We start from the raw sequence: 18,489 nt of genomic DNA, 5'->3' as shown, positions 1-18,489 counted from the left end.
TTCTCGTTTTTCAAGATTTCTAATTTGCACAAATATATTTTTTTGTTTTTGCCTTTCTTATATATAAAGGCTATACATTCACTGTGAAAACTGAGGCTTGGAGGACCGAATGTCATATACATTTCCAGATTTCCGCTTTCAAAATTCAGACCGACAATTCAATTCCAGAATTCATATTAGGATCCAAATTCAGCTCCTGACTTCAGATTTAGAATTCATTTCCAGAATCCAGGCCTTGAATTCAAATTCAGAATTCTCGTCCAAAATCCAATTCATGAATTCAGGTTCAGTCGTAAAAAATCTTATATTTTATTACCATGGAATTTTATTGTTGATCGTAAAACAGGTTTTGAAACTTTATTGAAGTTTGAACCATTTCGAAAAAAATTTAACGCAGGGATTAACTGGTTCTTCCTTTCGCTTCCTAATGAAGCTGTTCAGTTTTTTTAATCAACAGTATATTTTTATCAATCGCCCCTTCAAGATATATTCCTATCCGTGACATCTTCCTAAATGTCCCTGACTCAACTTTATTTTTCGACACATCCATGCAGCGCGAAGTGCGTGGAATCCCGGAACACATATATATATATATATATATATATATATATATATATATATATATATATATATATATATATATATATATATATATATATATATATATATATATATATCTGATATTACATATTTTAAGATTTTATCTGATCAACAATACTTCTCCATGTTACTCGATCCATGGCTGCTTGCCTCCAACCACGTCGGCGCCCGATACTATCCAGGTTTCGCTCCACTTGGTCCAGCCACCGTGCACGCTGCGCTCCTCTTTGTCTTGTACCTGCCGGATTAGAGGTGAACACCAACTTGGTGGGGCTGTTGTCCGGCATTCTCACGACATGTCCCGCCCACCGTACCCTTCCAGCCTGGGCTACTTTCCGGATACTTGGCTCACCGTAGAGTTGCGCTAGTTCATGGTTCATTCTTCTCCTCCACACTCCATTCTCCTGCACACCACCGAAGATCGTTCTCAGCACCCTCCTTTCGAAGACTTCGAGTGCTTGCAGGTCCCCCTCGAGCATTGTCCACGTTTCGTGCCCGTAGAGAACAACCGGTCTTATCAGTGATTTGTACATGGTGCACTTCGTGCGGGGGTGAAGTTTCCTGGATCTCAATGTTTTGTGGAGTCCATAGTAGGCACGACTTCCGGATATAATGCGCCTCCTGATCTCCCGGCTGGTGTCGTTGTCCGCAGTCACCAGTGAGCCAAGATAGATGAACTCGTCAACCACCTCGAACTCGTCGCCGTCGATCGTAATACTGCTGCCCAGACGTTGCCTATCGCTTTCAGTTCCGCCAGCCAGCATGTACTTTGTCTTAGACACATTTATCCTCAGTCCTACTCGTGCCGCTTCGCGCTTTAGTCGGGTATACAGATCTGCTACCGTCTCCTTGTTTCTACCGATTATATCCACGTCATCAGCGAAGCACACGAATTGTCCGGACTTCGTGAAAATCGTGCCCCGCATGTTGAGCCGCGCTCTTTGCATAACTGCTTCAAGTGCGATGTTGAACAGCAGGTAGGACAACCCATCACCTTGTCTTAATCCCCTACGTGATTCGAACGGTTCCGAGAAACCGCCCGCAATCTTGACACAACACTGTACACCATCCATCGTAGCCTTAATCAGTCTTGTCAGCTTCCCAGGGAAGCCGTTCTCGTCCATAATTTTCCATAGCTCTACACGGTCTACCGTGTCGTATGCGGCTTTGAAGTCGATGAACAGATGATGCGTCGGGACCCGGTATTCACGGCATTTTTGGAGGATTTGCCGTATAGTGAAGATTTGGTCGTTTGTTGATCTGCCGTTGATGAACCCGGCCTGATAACTCCCGACAAATCCATTTACCAGTGGTGATAGGCGCCGGAACAGGATCTGGGATAACACTTTGTAGGCGGCATTTGACACTGTGATTGCCCTGTAGTTTGCACAGTCCAATTTGTCACCTTTCTTGTATATCGGGGTGATGACCCCTTCCTTCCACTCCTCCGGTAGCTGTTCTCTGTCCCAGATCTCTTCGATTATTCGGTGCATGCATTCCGTCAGTTTCTCCGGTCCCCCTTTGAAGAGTTCTGCTCCTAGACCATCCTTACCAGCTGCTTTGTTGTTCTTGAGCTGTTGGATAGCCTCCTTGACCTCGTTCATAGTGGGCACTGGTACATCTCCGTCGGCTGCGACACTGACATAATCTTCCTCCTCCAACGCCTGATTGTCCGCCTGTGCACTATTCAGATGTTCATCGTAGTGCTGCCTCCACCTTTCGATCACCTCACGTTCGTCCGTCAGGATGCCACCTTCCTTGTCTCTACACATTTCGGCTCGCGGCATGAAGCCGTTGCGAGGGTCATTCAGCTTCCTGTAGAACGCCCGTGTATCCTGAGAACGATACAGCATCTCCATCTCCTCTCTCTCCGACTCTTCCAGGTGGCGCTTTTTGTTCCGGAAAAGGCGAGTTTGCTGCTTTCGTCTCTGTCGATACGATTCCACGTTCTGACGGGTGGCTTGACGCAACATCGCTGCGCGTGCTGCATTCTTCTCGTCCAATATCTTCTGGCATTCGCCGTCGAACCATTCGTTCCGTCGACTCCTTGGCACGTATCCCAGGACGCTCTCCGCAGCATTGCTGATGGCTGTTTTAGTTCTGGTCCAGCAGTCCTCCAGGGGAGCATCATTGAGCTCCTCCTCCGCTAGCAACGCTGCTTCGAGATGCCGCGCGTAGGCAGTCGCGACCTCGGTGTCCCTCAGTCGGTCCAGATTATACCGCGGCGGGCGCCGGTACCGTACGTTATTCACAACGGACAGTTTTGGACGCAGCTTAACCATCACAAGGTAGTGGTCCGAGTCGATGTTAGCGCCCCGACAGGTTCGTACGTCGATAATGTCCGAGAAATGCCGTCCATCAATCAGGACGTGATCGATGTGTGTCTCCGTTTGTATGGGTGATCTCCAAGTGTATCGGTGCAGGAGGCGGTGCTGGAAAAAGGTGCTTTTTATTGCCATGTTCTTGGAGGTGGCAAAGTCGATGAGTCTTAGGCCGTTCTCGTTCGTTTGCTGGTGGGCGCTGAAGCTTACAACCACCGGTATGAACTCCACCTCCTGGCCAACCTGAGCATTGAAATCGCCGATGACGATCTTGATGTCATGTCTTGGGCAGCGATCGTATTCACGTTCCAGCTGCGCGTAGAATTCGTCTTTGTCATCATCGCTACTTCCGAGGTGGGGACTATGCACGTTAATTATGCTGATATTGAAGAACCGGCCCTTGATCCTCAACCTGCACATTCTGTCGCTGACCGGGCACCATCCGATCACACGCTTTTGCATCTCCCCCACCACCATAAAAGCTGTTCCCAGCTCGTGTGTGTTGTCGCAGCTCTGGTATATGGTGTGGTTCCCGCGAAAGACCCGCACCGTTGACCCCTTCCAACACACCTCCTGCAGCGCTACGATGTCGAACTTGCGGTCTTTCACTATATCGGATAGTATACGCGTGCTTCCAATGAAGTTGAGAGACTTACAGTTCCACGTACCGAGTTTCCAATCTCTTGTCCGTTTTCGTCGCAAAGGTCTGAGCCGATTAGATCCATCCGAATTTTCTTGTTGAACTTCCTGAGCAAGCCCTTTTTATGGGCGGCTAGCTAGGCCTGCGCCAACCTTGCAGTAACGCTGAAGGACCGCGAGAAGAGAGAGATTTGGGCCAGGTGCATATTGAAAGGCGGCGCCAACTCGCCTTGTCAGGGCCAACTGCTTTAGGTCTTGTGGTTTTTAGGCCTAGAACGTGTAGGGCCCACTACCTCGTCCTACCCACACCTGCAGTCAGCCCCCGCTACATGGTTCGGCTCGCGAGTCACAACGAGTTGCTATCGCGACTAAGCATTATCCACCATCTATGACCCGCCCGGTTGCTTGCAGCTCAGCTTCCCTCATAGTGCTCCTCCTCCACCACAGGGCCCGGGAACATCCCGGAACACATACGCTCGATGGAAATCCCAAAAAATATTCACAAGTAAGTTCAGGCCTATTGACTCGGAGAAAATATTTTACACGGACGGATCACGAATTGAAGAGGCTACTGGGTTTGGTATATTCAACAATAACGTTTCGGCTTCATTCAGGCGTCAAGAACCTGCATCTGTTTATATAGCAGAGTTAGCAACAGTTCATTATAGTTTGAGTGTAATCGTCACATTATCTCCAAACCATTATTTCCTCTTCACAGATAGTCTGAGTGCAATTGAAGCCATTCGCTCAAACGCTGCTGCAAAAAATAACCGTTTTTCTTGGGCAAAATATAACAGTGTCTTAACGACATATTGAATAATTATTATCAAATCACAGTAGTTTGGGTCCCGGCCTATTGCTCCATTCCAGGCAATGAAAAGCCTATATTTTAGCCAAATGTGGTGCTATTGAGGGTGAAATTTATAAGTCCCCGATTGCTTTCAACGAATTCTATAGCACGTCTCGCCAAAAAACACTTGCCAGTTGGCAAGCATCTTGGGATAAATATGATCTGGGTCGGTGGATGCACTCAATTATTACTAAAATATCGACAAAGGCATGGTTCAGGGGACTGGATGTGAGAAGGGGCTTCAATTGTGTGATGTCCAAACTCATGTAAAACCACTACACGTTAGATGCACATCTTCTTCGAATTGGACTTTCCAAGACTAATCCTTGTGCTTGTGGCGAAGGTTATCGCGATATGGATCATGTCGTTTGGACATGTGTGGAGTATCGTGATGTCAGATCTCAACTAATAAATTCCTTGCGTACTCAAGGTAGACTATCCAAAGCACCAGTTCGAGACATTCTTGCTTGTCGTGACCTTCCTTACATGAAACTTCTTTATCATTCCATTAGGTCCATTGGAGTTCCAAATTAAATTTTACTTTAGGTTGGACTCCTTTCTCTTCCATGAGCTCAACCAATAGCCAGCTATCTTATATTGAATAGAAGTGATGAACTGATACAAACAAACCTAAAATAGTTATAAGATCATGTACAAAATAAATGTATTTTATTTAATGTAATTTATAATAGCAAATCGCTTGATAAAACCAGTGTTTAGACTAACTAACGAATACCAGCATACTAATATGATATTCGAAATGTATTAGGTTTAAAGTACTATGTATTGTGAATGCTACGGCAAAGAAAAACTGTACTTAAGACTAGGATAATTTCATGAATTGTAACGTTGTTGTTTATGGATCACATTGTCGTATGCTGACAACCGAAACTCTGAGGGATTTAGTTTCCAGTTTTAGTCGGCAGTGGCTGATGGGATGAATCTTACATAGGGATTGTCCAGATGACGTGGGTACTCGAGTGCCAGAAATGCTCACTACGGCTCTGTTCATATGTCTGGAATACCTTTTGGTTACACGCATTCATTTTCATCTGATTTGATGTTCCATACATCAACACCTTCGGAAGTATACTGACGTTGGAACCACGAATGATGACAAAAAGGTTAATCACTTTTAAAACAAACAACAGCTTGGTGATGAATGGAGTTCGTAGACAAAAGCTAAACATCGATTTAATGAAAAGTTCTGTATTCGATCCTAGCGTCGAAACGACAATCAAATTATTATGTCACGTGTTGTGCAAAACATTTTCTCGTTCCATCTCGTTACGAACTTTATCCTTGCTCGGTAAAATCTACCCGTCCCAAGTCAGACTCTACGATCAGCAGAAATGTTTACACAGACAGAATCTAGTGTGAACTTAGTCCTGCTATCCAAAGTTGATGGTCCAATTTTATTTGGTCAAATACGTCACAGTCAAGTATGACGACAAACTTCGATGCGAAGTCTGCCTCAGATGCCGTAAGATTTTGCTACTGAAAACGAAACGAATTCTGCGCTCTACGGTTCACGAAAAAAGTTTAGACTAGACAAAGACACCAATCGAACAGCTAATGATTCGTGCAACTATGTCAATTCAATCCTGCCACACCGGTTGTTGAGCAAGGTTTGACTCCCACTAACCAATTTTCCAACTTCGTGATGTCAACATCGTAGAAATGACACAACATGCGAATGCTGCCACAGTTACGGTAAGGACACACGACCGACCGGTGTTTTCGTCATGCCAATAAGTCGCTTATCAGTTTAGAGAGCTGACAGGACAGGTGAAATGAACCTTCCCGTCACCGCTCGGCCAATAAATTGCCTCAGGTTGACCGATTGTCGGCTGTGTTTTGCGGTTCCAGTAGCTTTTCCAAGATCAGTATCTGACTCAAGCACCGGAAAAACAGACCAGATGAGTGTGTCAACAGCAAACGATGCACGAAAATTGATTTACTTTTCTTCCATCATTGCTTCACTATTCGTTATTTCGAATTCGTCAACAAATAAAATATATTTTTTGACAGGAACGTTAGTGTAGCCAATCCGAGTGCGGCACTTCACTTTAATTCTACTCGTTAATTCGACAAGTGAACAAAAAATGCTAAAATATAAAAAGCTCCCGGCATCCTCAGCCTAAAACAAAGCAACCTTCGGAGCATTATTTATTATTCTGCCGGATAATTCTTCAAAAAAAAAAAAACGAAAACCACTTACCAAATTTTGGTTATAATCAAATTACTAACGAATCTTTCTCTCTCCCTCATACACACACACACACCTTGCAGGGGAAATGTTGACAACAGTTTGAAACAAAGCACGACAGGACACGTACAACCGGCGAGCTCAAAATCAACACGTCGGTCGTAGATCGTACGGGGCTTATCCAGCAACGTTCGTTCGTAGGTTCGTGATGGCATTTTCGCAAAGTTTTGCCTGACATGGCTCATTTATGCATGAGTCGTAGAAATGAGTTGTTCTCGTGGGACCACATGCAATTAAAATTTAGTTGCCCGAAAGCACGCACTCCTACCGTGGCAGATGTGAGGATGACGAAATTTCGCACTTTTATACGATGTTAAGCTACATCCGATGGTTTGGCGAGGATGTGTGTGTGATTAGAACTTTTCAAATGCTAAACATGGTATTTACAAATTACGAAAAACATTTGGTGGAGTTCGCTGTGACAAACATTATTTCGGAACATGACATTTTTGATGAAAAGTTTTCGACACATAATTTTTGTTTAATATTTCAATATGTACTCACCAGATCTAGCGTCGTTTTACAAGTCTCATGCAAAAATTTCTTCTTTTGTTCTCACCATGTTAAAAATCGCTCATATTTTTAACTATATTATCATGATAGTGAAATTATTAAAAAAAACCTGTTTTAATCCACTTAGTGGTGTAACGATGCCTTTCTCGCATCAATCATATTCTTTTATATAATACTGAGATATTCTCTTCAAAACGTTTCTCTTCGATTCTTGAAAAAAAAAAAAAATTAGAGGGTTGTATTCAAGACACGACCGAGCACAATAACATTAAAAATGGAACGTTTCTAGGGTCTTCATAATAAATACAAAAATAAAGATGATAATGAAGAAACTAAAAACTTTTTCAATTGACTAATTACAAACTTTCTCTAGTTGAGGCGCTTAGATTGTTAGCGAATGATAAAATTGACAATTAGATTCCTTCTTGATAATTAATTATATTCAATTTTGATCATGTAAAATCGCAAGTAAACTTACCTTTAGTTTATCTTTGATACTATATGATATTGCATCTAATTGTACTGTATATGTGAGCCTGTGGAACTCATTTATACTACCAAACCGAGGAGGCCGCTTTTAGATAAGTTTCAGAATTTAATTTTGAATCTTTTGAAGCGTTTAATTCCTGGTGGGACAACAACTTGTTCAGTCACATATAATGAAGAAGAAGTATCTATGATTATCATCATAACACAACTTTATACTGAATCCATTTTCGCGCCACCGTTTTGTTCGTATGGGAATGGAGATTTAAGTATGCAAACCGATCCGTTGACAAATTAAAACATTTTTAAGCTTACAATATTGAAGCTATGGAATCATTTAAATGAGGGAAACCCATTAACAAATCATCGAGGAACAAGCGCTGCAAATTAGATCCGAATTAGATCTAGTGCCGTTAATACTAAATTAGCCTGATAGTTACCAGAGAACCAACATAAAATACTCAATTCAAATAAATTTTTCAATGGAATGCAATTGAAATATTCAAATGACGTTATCTCACAAGTTTAAGTAGAATGTTTCTGAATCGATTGGTTGTTGAATTATATGAATCCATCAACAAATGACTGAGGTATGAGCATTCAAAATTATGGCAGAAAAATGTTACGCGATTAGTTTTGCATGTTTTAATTTGACACCCAACCTCGGGAAGCGAAGTGTAAGGCATTTTTAATGGCAAAATCGACCAACAATTTGCTAAATACATGGGATATTTCAAAAGAACCGATAACCACGCTGATTCGGTTCTTCAATAGCTAGATGATATATAAGATATTCAAGCGAACACGAAGCGGTGTTGCGCTGATAGCAGGAAATATCACCAACGCATAATGCAAAAGCGACAATCCAGCAAGTGAACGCATATACAATCCAGTCATCAGCTCACTGGACGAGCTACTTGTTTCATTCGCAGTCAAACATCAACTAGGCAAAGAAATATTATGCAGCCTATATTTATAGATTTCTCTTTATACTACGCAGAACGATGCGGTGTTTTTATGCATGACGCAAAGCCTCCTATGCCGAACAAGAAGTTGACGTCATTTTGTACAGCAGGGATTGGTGGATGAAAACATAGGTCGATTCCAACCATTTTTTCAATGGTATGCTATTGAAATACTGAAACGACGTCGTCATACATGTTTAAGTTAAAAGTTTCCGAATCGATTGGTTGTTAAATTATAACAATCCATCAACAAATGACCGAGTTATTAACGTTCAAAATTATGACACAAAAAGGTTACGCGGCTATTTTTGAAACTTTTAATTGACACCCGGCCCCGTATAGTGAAGAGTAAGGCATTTTTAATGCCAAAAAAAATACTCAATTCAAATAAATTTTTCAATGGAATGCAATTGAAATATTCAAATGACGTTTTCTCATAAGTTTAAGTTAAATGTTTCCGAATCGATTGGAATGTTTCCGAATCGAATTATATAAATCCATCAACAAATAACTGAGGTATGAGCGTTCAAAATTATGGCAGAAAAATGTTACGCGATTAGTTTTGCATGTTTTAATTCGACACCCTGCCTCGGGAAGCAAAGTGTAAGGCATTTTTAATGGCAAAATCGACCAACAATTTGCTAAATACATGGGATGTTTCAAAAGAACCGATAACCATGCTGGTTCGGTTTTTCAATAGCTAGATGATATATAAGATATTCAAGCGAACACGAAGCGGTGTTGCGCTGATAGCAGGAAATATCACCAACGCATAATGCAAAAGCGACAATCCAGCAAGTGAACGCATATACAATCCAGTCATCAGCTCACTGGACGAGCTACTTGTTTCATTCGCAGTCAAACATCAACTAGGCAAAGAAATATTGTGCAGCCTATATTTATAGATTTCTCTTCATACTACGCAGAACGATGTGGTGTTTTTTATGCATGACGCAAAGCCTCCTATGCCGAACAATAAGTTGACGTCATTTTGTAAAGCAGGGATTGGTGGATGAAAACATAGGTCGATTCCAACCATTTTTTCAATAGTATGCTATTGAAATACTGAAACGACGTCGTCATACATGTTTAAGTTAAAAGTTTCCGAATCGATTGGTTGTTAAATTATAACAATCCATCAACAAATGACCGAGTTATTAACGTTCAAAATTATGACACAAAAAGGTTACGCGGCTATTTTTGAAACTTTTAATTGACACCCGGCCCCGTATAGTGAAGAGTAAGGCATTTTTAATGCCAAAAAAAATACTCAATTCAAATAAATTTTTCAATGGAATGCAATTGAAATATTCAAATGACGTTTTCTCATAAGTTTAAGTTAAATGTTTCCGAATCGATTGGAATGTTTCCGAATCGAATTATATAAATCCATCAACAAATAACTGAGGTATGAGCGTTCAAAATTATGGCAGAAAAATGTTACGCGATTAGTTTTGCATGTTTTAATTCGACACCCTGCCTCGGGAAGCAAAGTGTAAGGCATTTTTAATGGCAAAATCGACCAACAATTTGCTAAATACATGGGATGTTTCAAAAGAACCGATAACCATGCTGGTTCGGTTTTTCAATAGCTAGATGATATATAAGATATTCAAGCGAACACGAAGCGGTGTTGCGCTGATAGCAGGAAATATCACCAACGCATAATGCAAAAGCGACAATCCAGCAAGTGAACGCATATACAATCCAGTCATCAGCTCACTGGACGAGCTACTTGTTTCATTCGCAGTCAAACATCAACTAGGCAAAGAAATATTGTGCAGCCTATATTTATAGATTTCTCTTCATACTACGCAGAACGATGTGGTGTTTTTTATGCATGACGCAAAGCCTCCTATGCCGAACAATAAGTTGACGTCATTTTGTAAAGCAGGGATTGGTGGATGAAAACATAGGTCGATTCCAACCATTTTTTCAATAGTATGCTATTGAAATACTGAAACGACGTCGTCATACATGTTTAAGTTAAAAGTTTCCGAATCGATTGGTTGTTAAATTATAACAATCCATCAACAAATGACCGAGTTATTAACGTTCAAAATTATGACACAAAAAGGTTACGCGGCTATTTTTGAAACTTTTAATTGACACCCGGCCCCGTATAGTGAAGAGTAAGGCATTTTTAATGCCAAAACCAAAGAGATTCCAGGGTTCATTCACTAGTATAACCTACAGATTGAAACAGTTCTCTGATCGGTTAGGCCATCCACGAGAAAACGAAGTGAGTTTCATTATTGTACACGGAAAACCTTCCAATCAAAATATGTCGATCTCGCAATTTTTGATTTTTGCAGTTGTTGTTTTAACTAATAATAAGTTTATTCAACCAATTTGCTGTTTGATTTGCACATATTGAAGTAGTTGAAAAATATGATGTTTTTAATGCTGTCTAATGTCAAAAACAGCACAAAGCAAAACAAAAATCTCAATGGAAAATCAACCATTACTTTAGTTGAAATTCAAACGCGTTTCTTAAACATTTTCATGCAAACGAATATTATACGTTTGTAAAACTCGTGAAGAGTAACGTTTGAATGATAGTAAATCAATGTTTATTATAACACTAGTTGTCAGAATATTAATGTGATGATAAATTGTCTATATATATAAAAGAGTGCTATGCAACTGATAGCCGTTAGAGATATTGCAATTAACAAAACGTGTTTAACCTAAACGAGAACCCAGTGAATTGTATGCGTTTGAATTTTGGTCTTAAAATCAACTTGATTCTCCATCGTGAAATGCATGTTAATGAATAAGCATCATGTTATCTTCAAGTCATGTACAAAAATTGTATGAACAAAGTGTTTAAATTGAAAATGTTTAATATTCATTCATATAATCTGTTGAAACTGTAAGTTGCAATGGCACAAAAAATAAAAATCAGTGCATTCGGTTCGACTTTTCGTTCGTAAGTAATTTAGTGGTCACAATTAGAAAGTTTCGTTGACACCAGCACTATTAAAATACAGTATATTATTTATATTAAATATTACATATTTTTTATATATCTTAATATACCGAATTTTCATTTTAAAAATCAGAACTAATTGTAATATCTAAAACAACTGAAACCGATTTGTTTTTCAACTCACATAACTGTTAAATCAAAAACAAGGTCAGTTGTTGTAACTAAAATCTTTATTGAAATTAAGAGGTGTGTGTCTTGACTAACTGACAGCATCGTTTTTTAACCAAAAATTTTGTTATTTCAACCAACAAGAAAAAACAACAATCGATTAGTTGTACCAAATTTTAACCAATCAAATTCAGAAAAACAACTAATATTTTGATTGTTTCACGATCGCGAGGGGTTCCTTGTAGGTACTTCCGGCACCGAAACCGGAGAACCGGTATAATCGTAGTATTTCCTCGACGCATCAGTTCGACACCGAAGTGATTAGTGAAAGATTTAATTATTATACTTTCAATAAAAATATATCTACTGAATGAATTCGCAACTGAGCCGCAACTGAGAAACAATGACTGCAATATTTTCGATGCACGTAGGGTGGTTAATATGAACAAACATATTTTTGCCATATTCAAAATAATGATTAAAGCGACGAAAGGCTATTTTAATTCGAGCTGGCTGATTACACTGCATGTACTATTAAGATTAAACCCAATAAAACGATATTTAGCATGAATTTGATTCATAGAAGTAACAGGAGCGCAGCATCGTCAGCAAGTCTCGCACTCACAGTAGACGCAGTGTTTGAATGGCGCGTTTGAATTGGCATAGCGATAGTCTGCGCTCCTGTTACTTCTGCTTACTTTATTCAAGCTAAATAGCATGGCGTGACTAGTGTTTTTTAATCAGCTGCATAACATTCTCTGTGATTGTTTTTATTATCATTACAACTATTATTAACAGCACAGCTGCTTTTATTAATGATGTAGTGCCGAATAAATTTCAAATACATCACCACTTTTGATCCACCTATCAACCGCCCTCCGAACACTGAATATTTTCAGAAAGGTTCAGTTTTTGTTCATCGGCGAATTTATTCATCATGTATTCTGCAAAGGGTTGTGATACAACAGCTATGAAAGTTCATTTCTCAACAATCTTCTGTTCGAGAATTATATCAGATATATTCAATGTGTGAAATTTTTTCTTAAATATCATCGAGCAGAATGTTCGCTAGTGATTTTTTTTTCAATTTTTCACAACTGATTTTGTTGCCATGCGAAATCAGTTTCAGTGATAATCGCGTTGTCAAAAAATCAGTACTGAATTTTTCTGCAGTGAGTTTTCCGATCGATGATTTTTTTTTGTCTGAAAATCACTTCTGAAAATTTCCAAAACTGTAGCAGCATAAGATCTTTCTTTGAACCTAAGAATGAGAATATCGGTTCAGTCATTTCTGAGGATTGTAGATGAGATCCTTTTTTTGAGTACAGGGTCCGGAACTCGAAGTGTAACCAACTTCAGACCTTCGAGCCTGGCGTCAAGGTAAATGCGACATATTTTCGGGAAAGTATTCTGGAGGTTGCTTTGAAGCCGTGGGCAGACAAACATTTCGGTGGTAGACCATGGACGTTTCAGCAGGACTCGGCACCGTCTCACAAAGCTCGAGTGAACCAAGAATGGCTGAAAAACAACGTTCCGAACTTCATCACGTCCACACAATGGCTCTCGAATTCACCAGATGCGAATCCAATGGATTATTCTCTTTGGGCCATTTTGGAGAGCAAAGTCCGAACTAAAAGATACACCATTCTCGAGGCGCTTAAAAAATTATTGTCCGCGAGTGGGCCAAAATACACCTGCAAGTCACATTCGGGCAGCTTGCGATTTGTTTTTTGACCGTCTCAAGGCCATAGTCAAGGCAAAAGGTGGTCATATCGAGCAAAAGTGAATTGATTCTGAATTTTGTATTATTTTTACACATTTTGTACTTTGAATTAAGTAAAAGTAATTTTCCAAACTGAATTTATGGCCTTTTTAATTGGTTACACTACGAGTGCCGGACCCTGTATATGACTATTATCTCCCGTCGTTGATCGAAAACCACGAACCAAGATAGCCGAAATTGGCTTGTTTGGCTGCCAACCGACAATAGCTTCAGTAGTTCAGAGGACAATTTAGAACAAGGGGAGAGTCGCTTAACACAAACTATATTGTTCCTCTAAAAAAAACACGTGATATACAGTGAGTCTAAGTGTGCCACTCTGTGCCCTTTGAAACAGCTACTTGTCAAAACTGAGCACTTTGTGTGCCGCAACTGTGCAACTGTATGAAAACAAAAGTGCCAATATTGATAAATGCACCAACGCATTATGTTAATGTGTGATTGGCACATTGGTCTAAGCGTCCTCCCGTTGGTTTAGAATATTTTTTATCAGAAGTCGGATTTGGATGAAATCTCAAACTTTTGTATGGGACCACGAGACCCTTTATTTCAACCAAAGTTTGTTCAAATCAGTCTCGGCATCTCTGAGAAAAATGAGTGAGATTCATTTTGTAATATATAACCACTATTTTAGGTGCTTCCGGAATCGGAAACCAGAATCAGTTTGTTTGGTTGTCTACTGATAATGGCTACCGATAGTTTCGAGGCTAGTTTCGATTGCTTTTTGCCTTTCTCATATAGAAAGGCTATACAATCACTGCAAAAACTGACTTTTGAACCGAGGCCCGGAGGGTCGAATGTCATATACTATTCGATTCAGCTCGATGAACTGAGCAAATGTCTGTGTATATGTGTGTGAGAGATATTGTCACTCACTTTTCTCGGATATGGCTCACCCAATTTTCACAAACTTAGATTCAATTGAAAGGTCCCATGGCCCCATACAAAGTTCCTGAATTTCATTTGGATCCGACTTCCGGCTCCGGAACGACAGGGCAATATGCACCAAAAATGTGAAAATAATATCACTTACTTTTCTCGGAGATGGTAGAACCGTTTTTCATAAATTTAAATTCAAATGAAAGGTCTCATGATTCCATACAAAGTTCCACAATTTCATTTGGATCCGACTTCCGGTTCCGGAATAACAGGGTAATATGCACCAAAAATGTGGAAAAAATGCATTAAAGATGTAAAAAAAGTCACTCACTTTTCTCGGAGATGGCTTATCCGATTTTCACAAACTTAAATACGAATGAATGGTCATTTGGATCCAACTTCCGGTTCGGGAACTACAGGGTAATATGCACCAAAAATGTGAAAATAATGTCACTCACTTTTCTCGGAGACGGCACAACCGGTTTTCACAAACTAAGATTCGAATAAAAGGTCTCATGGTTTCAAATAAATTTCCGGAATTTCATTTGGATCCAACTTCCGGTTCCGGAAATGTGAAAATAATGTCACTCACTTTTCTCGGAGATGGAGATGGAAGTTCTTAAGATGCCAAAAGAATATCCCAATTTTCATTCGGATCAAATCCCTGGTTCCAAAGATAGGGTGCTCAATATGAAAACGTCAATTTCAGGAATACTTTGTTCATAAACTACCTCATTATATTGGCTAGTGAATTCCTCTAGTTTGGTAGTTCCATAAATGAGTTGCTGAATTTTATCCTAGTCCGACTACCAATACATTTTTTCCAAAATTCAAATCTTTAGAGAGAATCGTAAAAACATGTGTAGGTCATATTAGTGCATGGTTGAATGAACCGAATGTCACTATGCTGCTACCCGAGTAAAGTCTAACAACAAAATTAGAACAAATTGATATTTGATTATGATAGCAACATCAGATTGAAATCCTAATATGATATCGACTCATCAAATTTTCAATTAGTATCACATTGTGTTATCATTTTGCTGTTTTAAGGCAAAAGTTTTGTGAAACTCAAAAAATGCAAATATTAATATCAACAACTTAGTGAATCCATTGAATTTGAGCAAATTTCAAATGGTAGCACAAAAATACATAGTTAAGTTTCAATGGAAGAATTATTCCTTCTATCCTATGTTGCCTTTCACAAAAATACTTTGACATCCTGCCGAGATCCTGCAGTTGACCGCAACCATAACCGCGAAGAATCGATTTTTTTCAACATTTTTCCAACTTTTACGCAAATAGTGCTCTTTTTTTTAACCACGAGAATATTGGTATCAAACCACACGTCTGGGAGGCATTAGTTAAATATGATAAATATATCATCGGTACCACGTTTGTCCGAAGCAGGTCAATCTGAATAGTTCCTTTGGCATTCCCATCTCGCTGATCGATATTCGATATTTGTAGTCATACGACGTCGCGAAGTTCATTGCAAAGTTTTTAGACCATTATTTTCAGTGCATCCAGAAATCGGGGACCTGGATGGCGAAAATAATCTACTCGCCAAACCCGTTCTGAAAATACCCATAACTTTATATCCAACAGTATGGAAAAATTCATTGTTTACGAAGTTCGAACATCGAATATTGAATGTCTCAGATTTCAGAACCCAGAGCTAATTCTTAATAATACTTTAGTGGCTTAAAGGAGCCACCAAGAAAATATATGTCTAATATGTATATATTCCCAAGTAGTCCACAAACTATGTCGAAGACACTCTTCAAAACAATTCTCACTCCTAGTTATAAATGCTTAGAACTTCATATACTTACTAACGCTACTTATTATGAGGAGTGTTTTATCAATCATCTAATCTTGGAACTTTAATACACTTTTCTAAAGAAACCGTCTAACTAAAACTTAATAATTCTGAGTCACAGGACTAATTCTGCATAAAATTATTGTAAATTATAAGTCTACACCAGAACTAAAAATTTACTGAAGAGATTCTGGTTCTATCTGTGGTCAGAAGCGAAATAATCGTTCATTGTCCCAATTAGTCTAAAAACAAATGATCTGGGTACCTTACTGACGGATTCCTAATTCACGTTCCCTGTGTTGTAGGAGACTTCACTGTAAAACGTTCGGTCTTCAGAGCCTCTAAATTCGTATTTCAAAGTGATTACATGTTCGAGTTGTGTGAGATCAAGTAGATAACACAATTTAATGTTATAATGTTTGAATGCTACAGCTTTGGATATTGGAAGGACAAAGAGAACACTTTTATACTGTGCTCAAATAGCCTCACTGCTATTCACGGTGGATGCGGGATGGAAGCGACGCAACGAGTGTGCATTGCACACTCGTTGCGCAGGGCTTGCAAATTGAAGCAACGAATATGAACGAAAGAATTTCACCATCTGTGCTATTCACACACATTCGTATGTCAGGTAGAATTCACAGCGCAACCCAAGCCAGGAGAGCTGCTTCGTTCGTTCATTAGTTCATGAATATGCCCGCTTGCTGAGACCTATGCTTCATGAGGTTAGCATTTGATGAATGGTTCTAATATTGTAGATGCCTATGAGGAAACTAGTTTCATAACTTTTAGTTCCGATGAATATTAACTTAAAGAACATTGCTTTTAGTGTTTCTCGGATATATACACAGTGTAAACTGCCAAGAAACAAATTGATCGTTTTGAAAATGGGCTCAAATGCAAAACTTCTGCTATAAAATGTTTAAAGTATGTTTGAAATGTGATCAAATTTGGTCTTGGAATGCGAACATTATGTTAAAAATGATTTCTGTAAACCTACTTTTTAAAAATAAACCGTAAACACTGCCTATATGACTTTGCTTCGCGTCTTGTAGCACACCGCGAGGCAAGGTCTTCTTTCTCGTACAATACTAACGAGAGCGAACCCTTCATTTCATTACATTGTCATGGATTGCTTAGTTCATGTGTTAACTGAGACTGAGAGCACAGACAGTTTACTTGGCAAGGGGAATTGGTCTGCTCAGTAGCATATACTCTCACGCATCCAGTTTCTCTCTAATATAGGTCTCTCATTCAGCTATGTCAAGCAAAGTGTTCACAGCAGATATTTTTTGTTGCTTCGTTCGTTTGAGGATTCACAATACAAGCCCTGGTGTGCATTGACAGAAACTACCTGCATACAACTTTGTGAAACAACACCGCTTGTCATATAACCGAACATTTTCCGTCTCCTTACAGCTAGCACTTACAGCCTATAGCAATCGCAAAAACTTCACATTCCAAATCACCTAAGTTCGAAACCGGATTCTCTCCGCGCGGTAGTGTGGAGGAGATTGCATAAATCTTTTTTCTTGCTTGCGACTAATATGGAGATTGCATACAATCTTATTTCTTGCTTGCGAGTAATATCGCCTAAATGTATACTATCGCGGACCTGTTTTGGCTGTTCTATTTTTAGATTATGCTCGTGACGTGTCATTTCGAGAAAATCTACATCATATTAAGTTTTCAATGTGCTTTCACTGAGAGTAAAACTAGTTTCCAGTTTGATGTCACACAGCATTTTTTTGCTTTCAATTTTGATCTTTTAACCGTTAAAACGACCAAAACGATAGCAAATTAAGTAATCGATATATACGAACAGCACAACATCAAACTGAGTTTTCTTTTTAATCTCACACTTTACTCGGGATACCCAGCTTTCGGTTCCGAAAGTACCGGCAATAATAAGTTCACTTCACTTTCTCACATATGATTAAAAAGTTTTACATTAACTTAAATTCAAATGTGCAACAGAATCCTTTTCTAAACTTTTTTATATTGTACCATTTCGGGGAATTTCTGCTGTAATATACAGGAAAAAGTGAAAATGAGAAAGGCATCAGGTTTTTTTTTTTCAAATGGCTGTAGTCGAAAACTGACAAATCCTACAAAAAAGTATTGTAAGAGTGATTGTTTACTAAATTATTAGTTTTCGAATAAAAACACGGAAAAATCCTAATCGACTTCGACACTAAAAAAAAATTAATTATGGAAAATTAAAGTCGATTTGCAAAAAAAAAAACATCAAGTTTTATTTGGAAG

At 39.1% G+C, this 18,489-nt stretch overlaps 2 protein-coding genes across 4 annotated transcripts in view; one reads left to right on the top strand and one right to left on the bottom strand.

Annotated features, from left to right (window-relative positions):
- Positions 1-3,383, bottom strand: part of LOC131433833 (craniofacial development protein 2-like) — a 122,273-nt gene extending 118,890 nt beyond the window's left edge. Inside the window, exon 1 of the mRNA XM_058600438.1 lies at positions 2,629-3,383. Coding sequence (XP_058456421.1) covers positions 2,629-3,383 — 755 coding nt within the window. The remainder of the gene's footprint in view (positions 1-2,628) is intronic.
- The window catches only part of LOC131436161 (junctional adhesion molecule A-like), a 1,299,588-nt gene that overhangs the window by 182,808 nt on the left and 1,098,291 nt on the right, over positions 1-18,489 (top strand). The gene's annotated exons all lie outside the window — the stretch shown is intronic.

This window comes from Malaya genurostris, chromosome 3, assembly GCF_030247185.1.
Source record: "Malaya genurostris strain Urasoe2022 chromosome 3, Malgen_1.1, whole genome shotgun sequence".
Classification (NCBI taxonomy): domain Eukaryota; kingdom Metazoa; phylum Arthropoda; class Insecta; order Diptera; family Culicidae; genus Malaya; species Malaya genurostris.
Note: the sequence above shows the minus strand (reverse complement) of the source record. Positions and strands in the feature narration are given on the sequence as shown.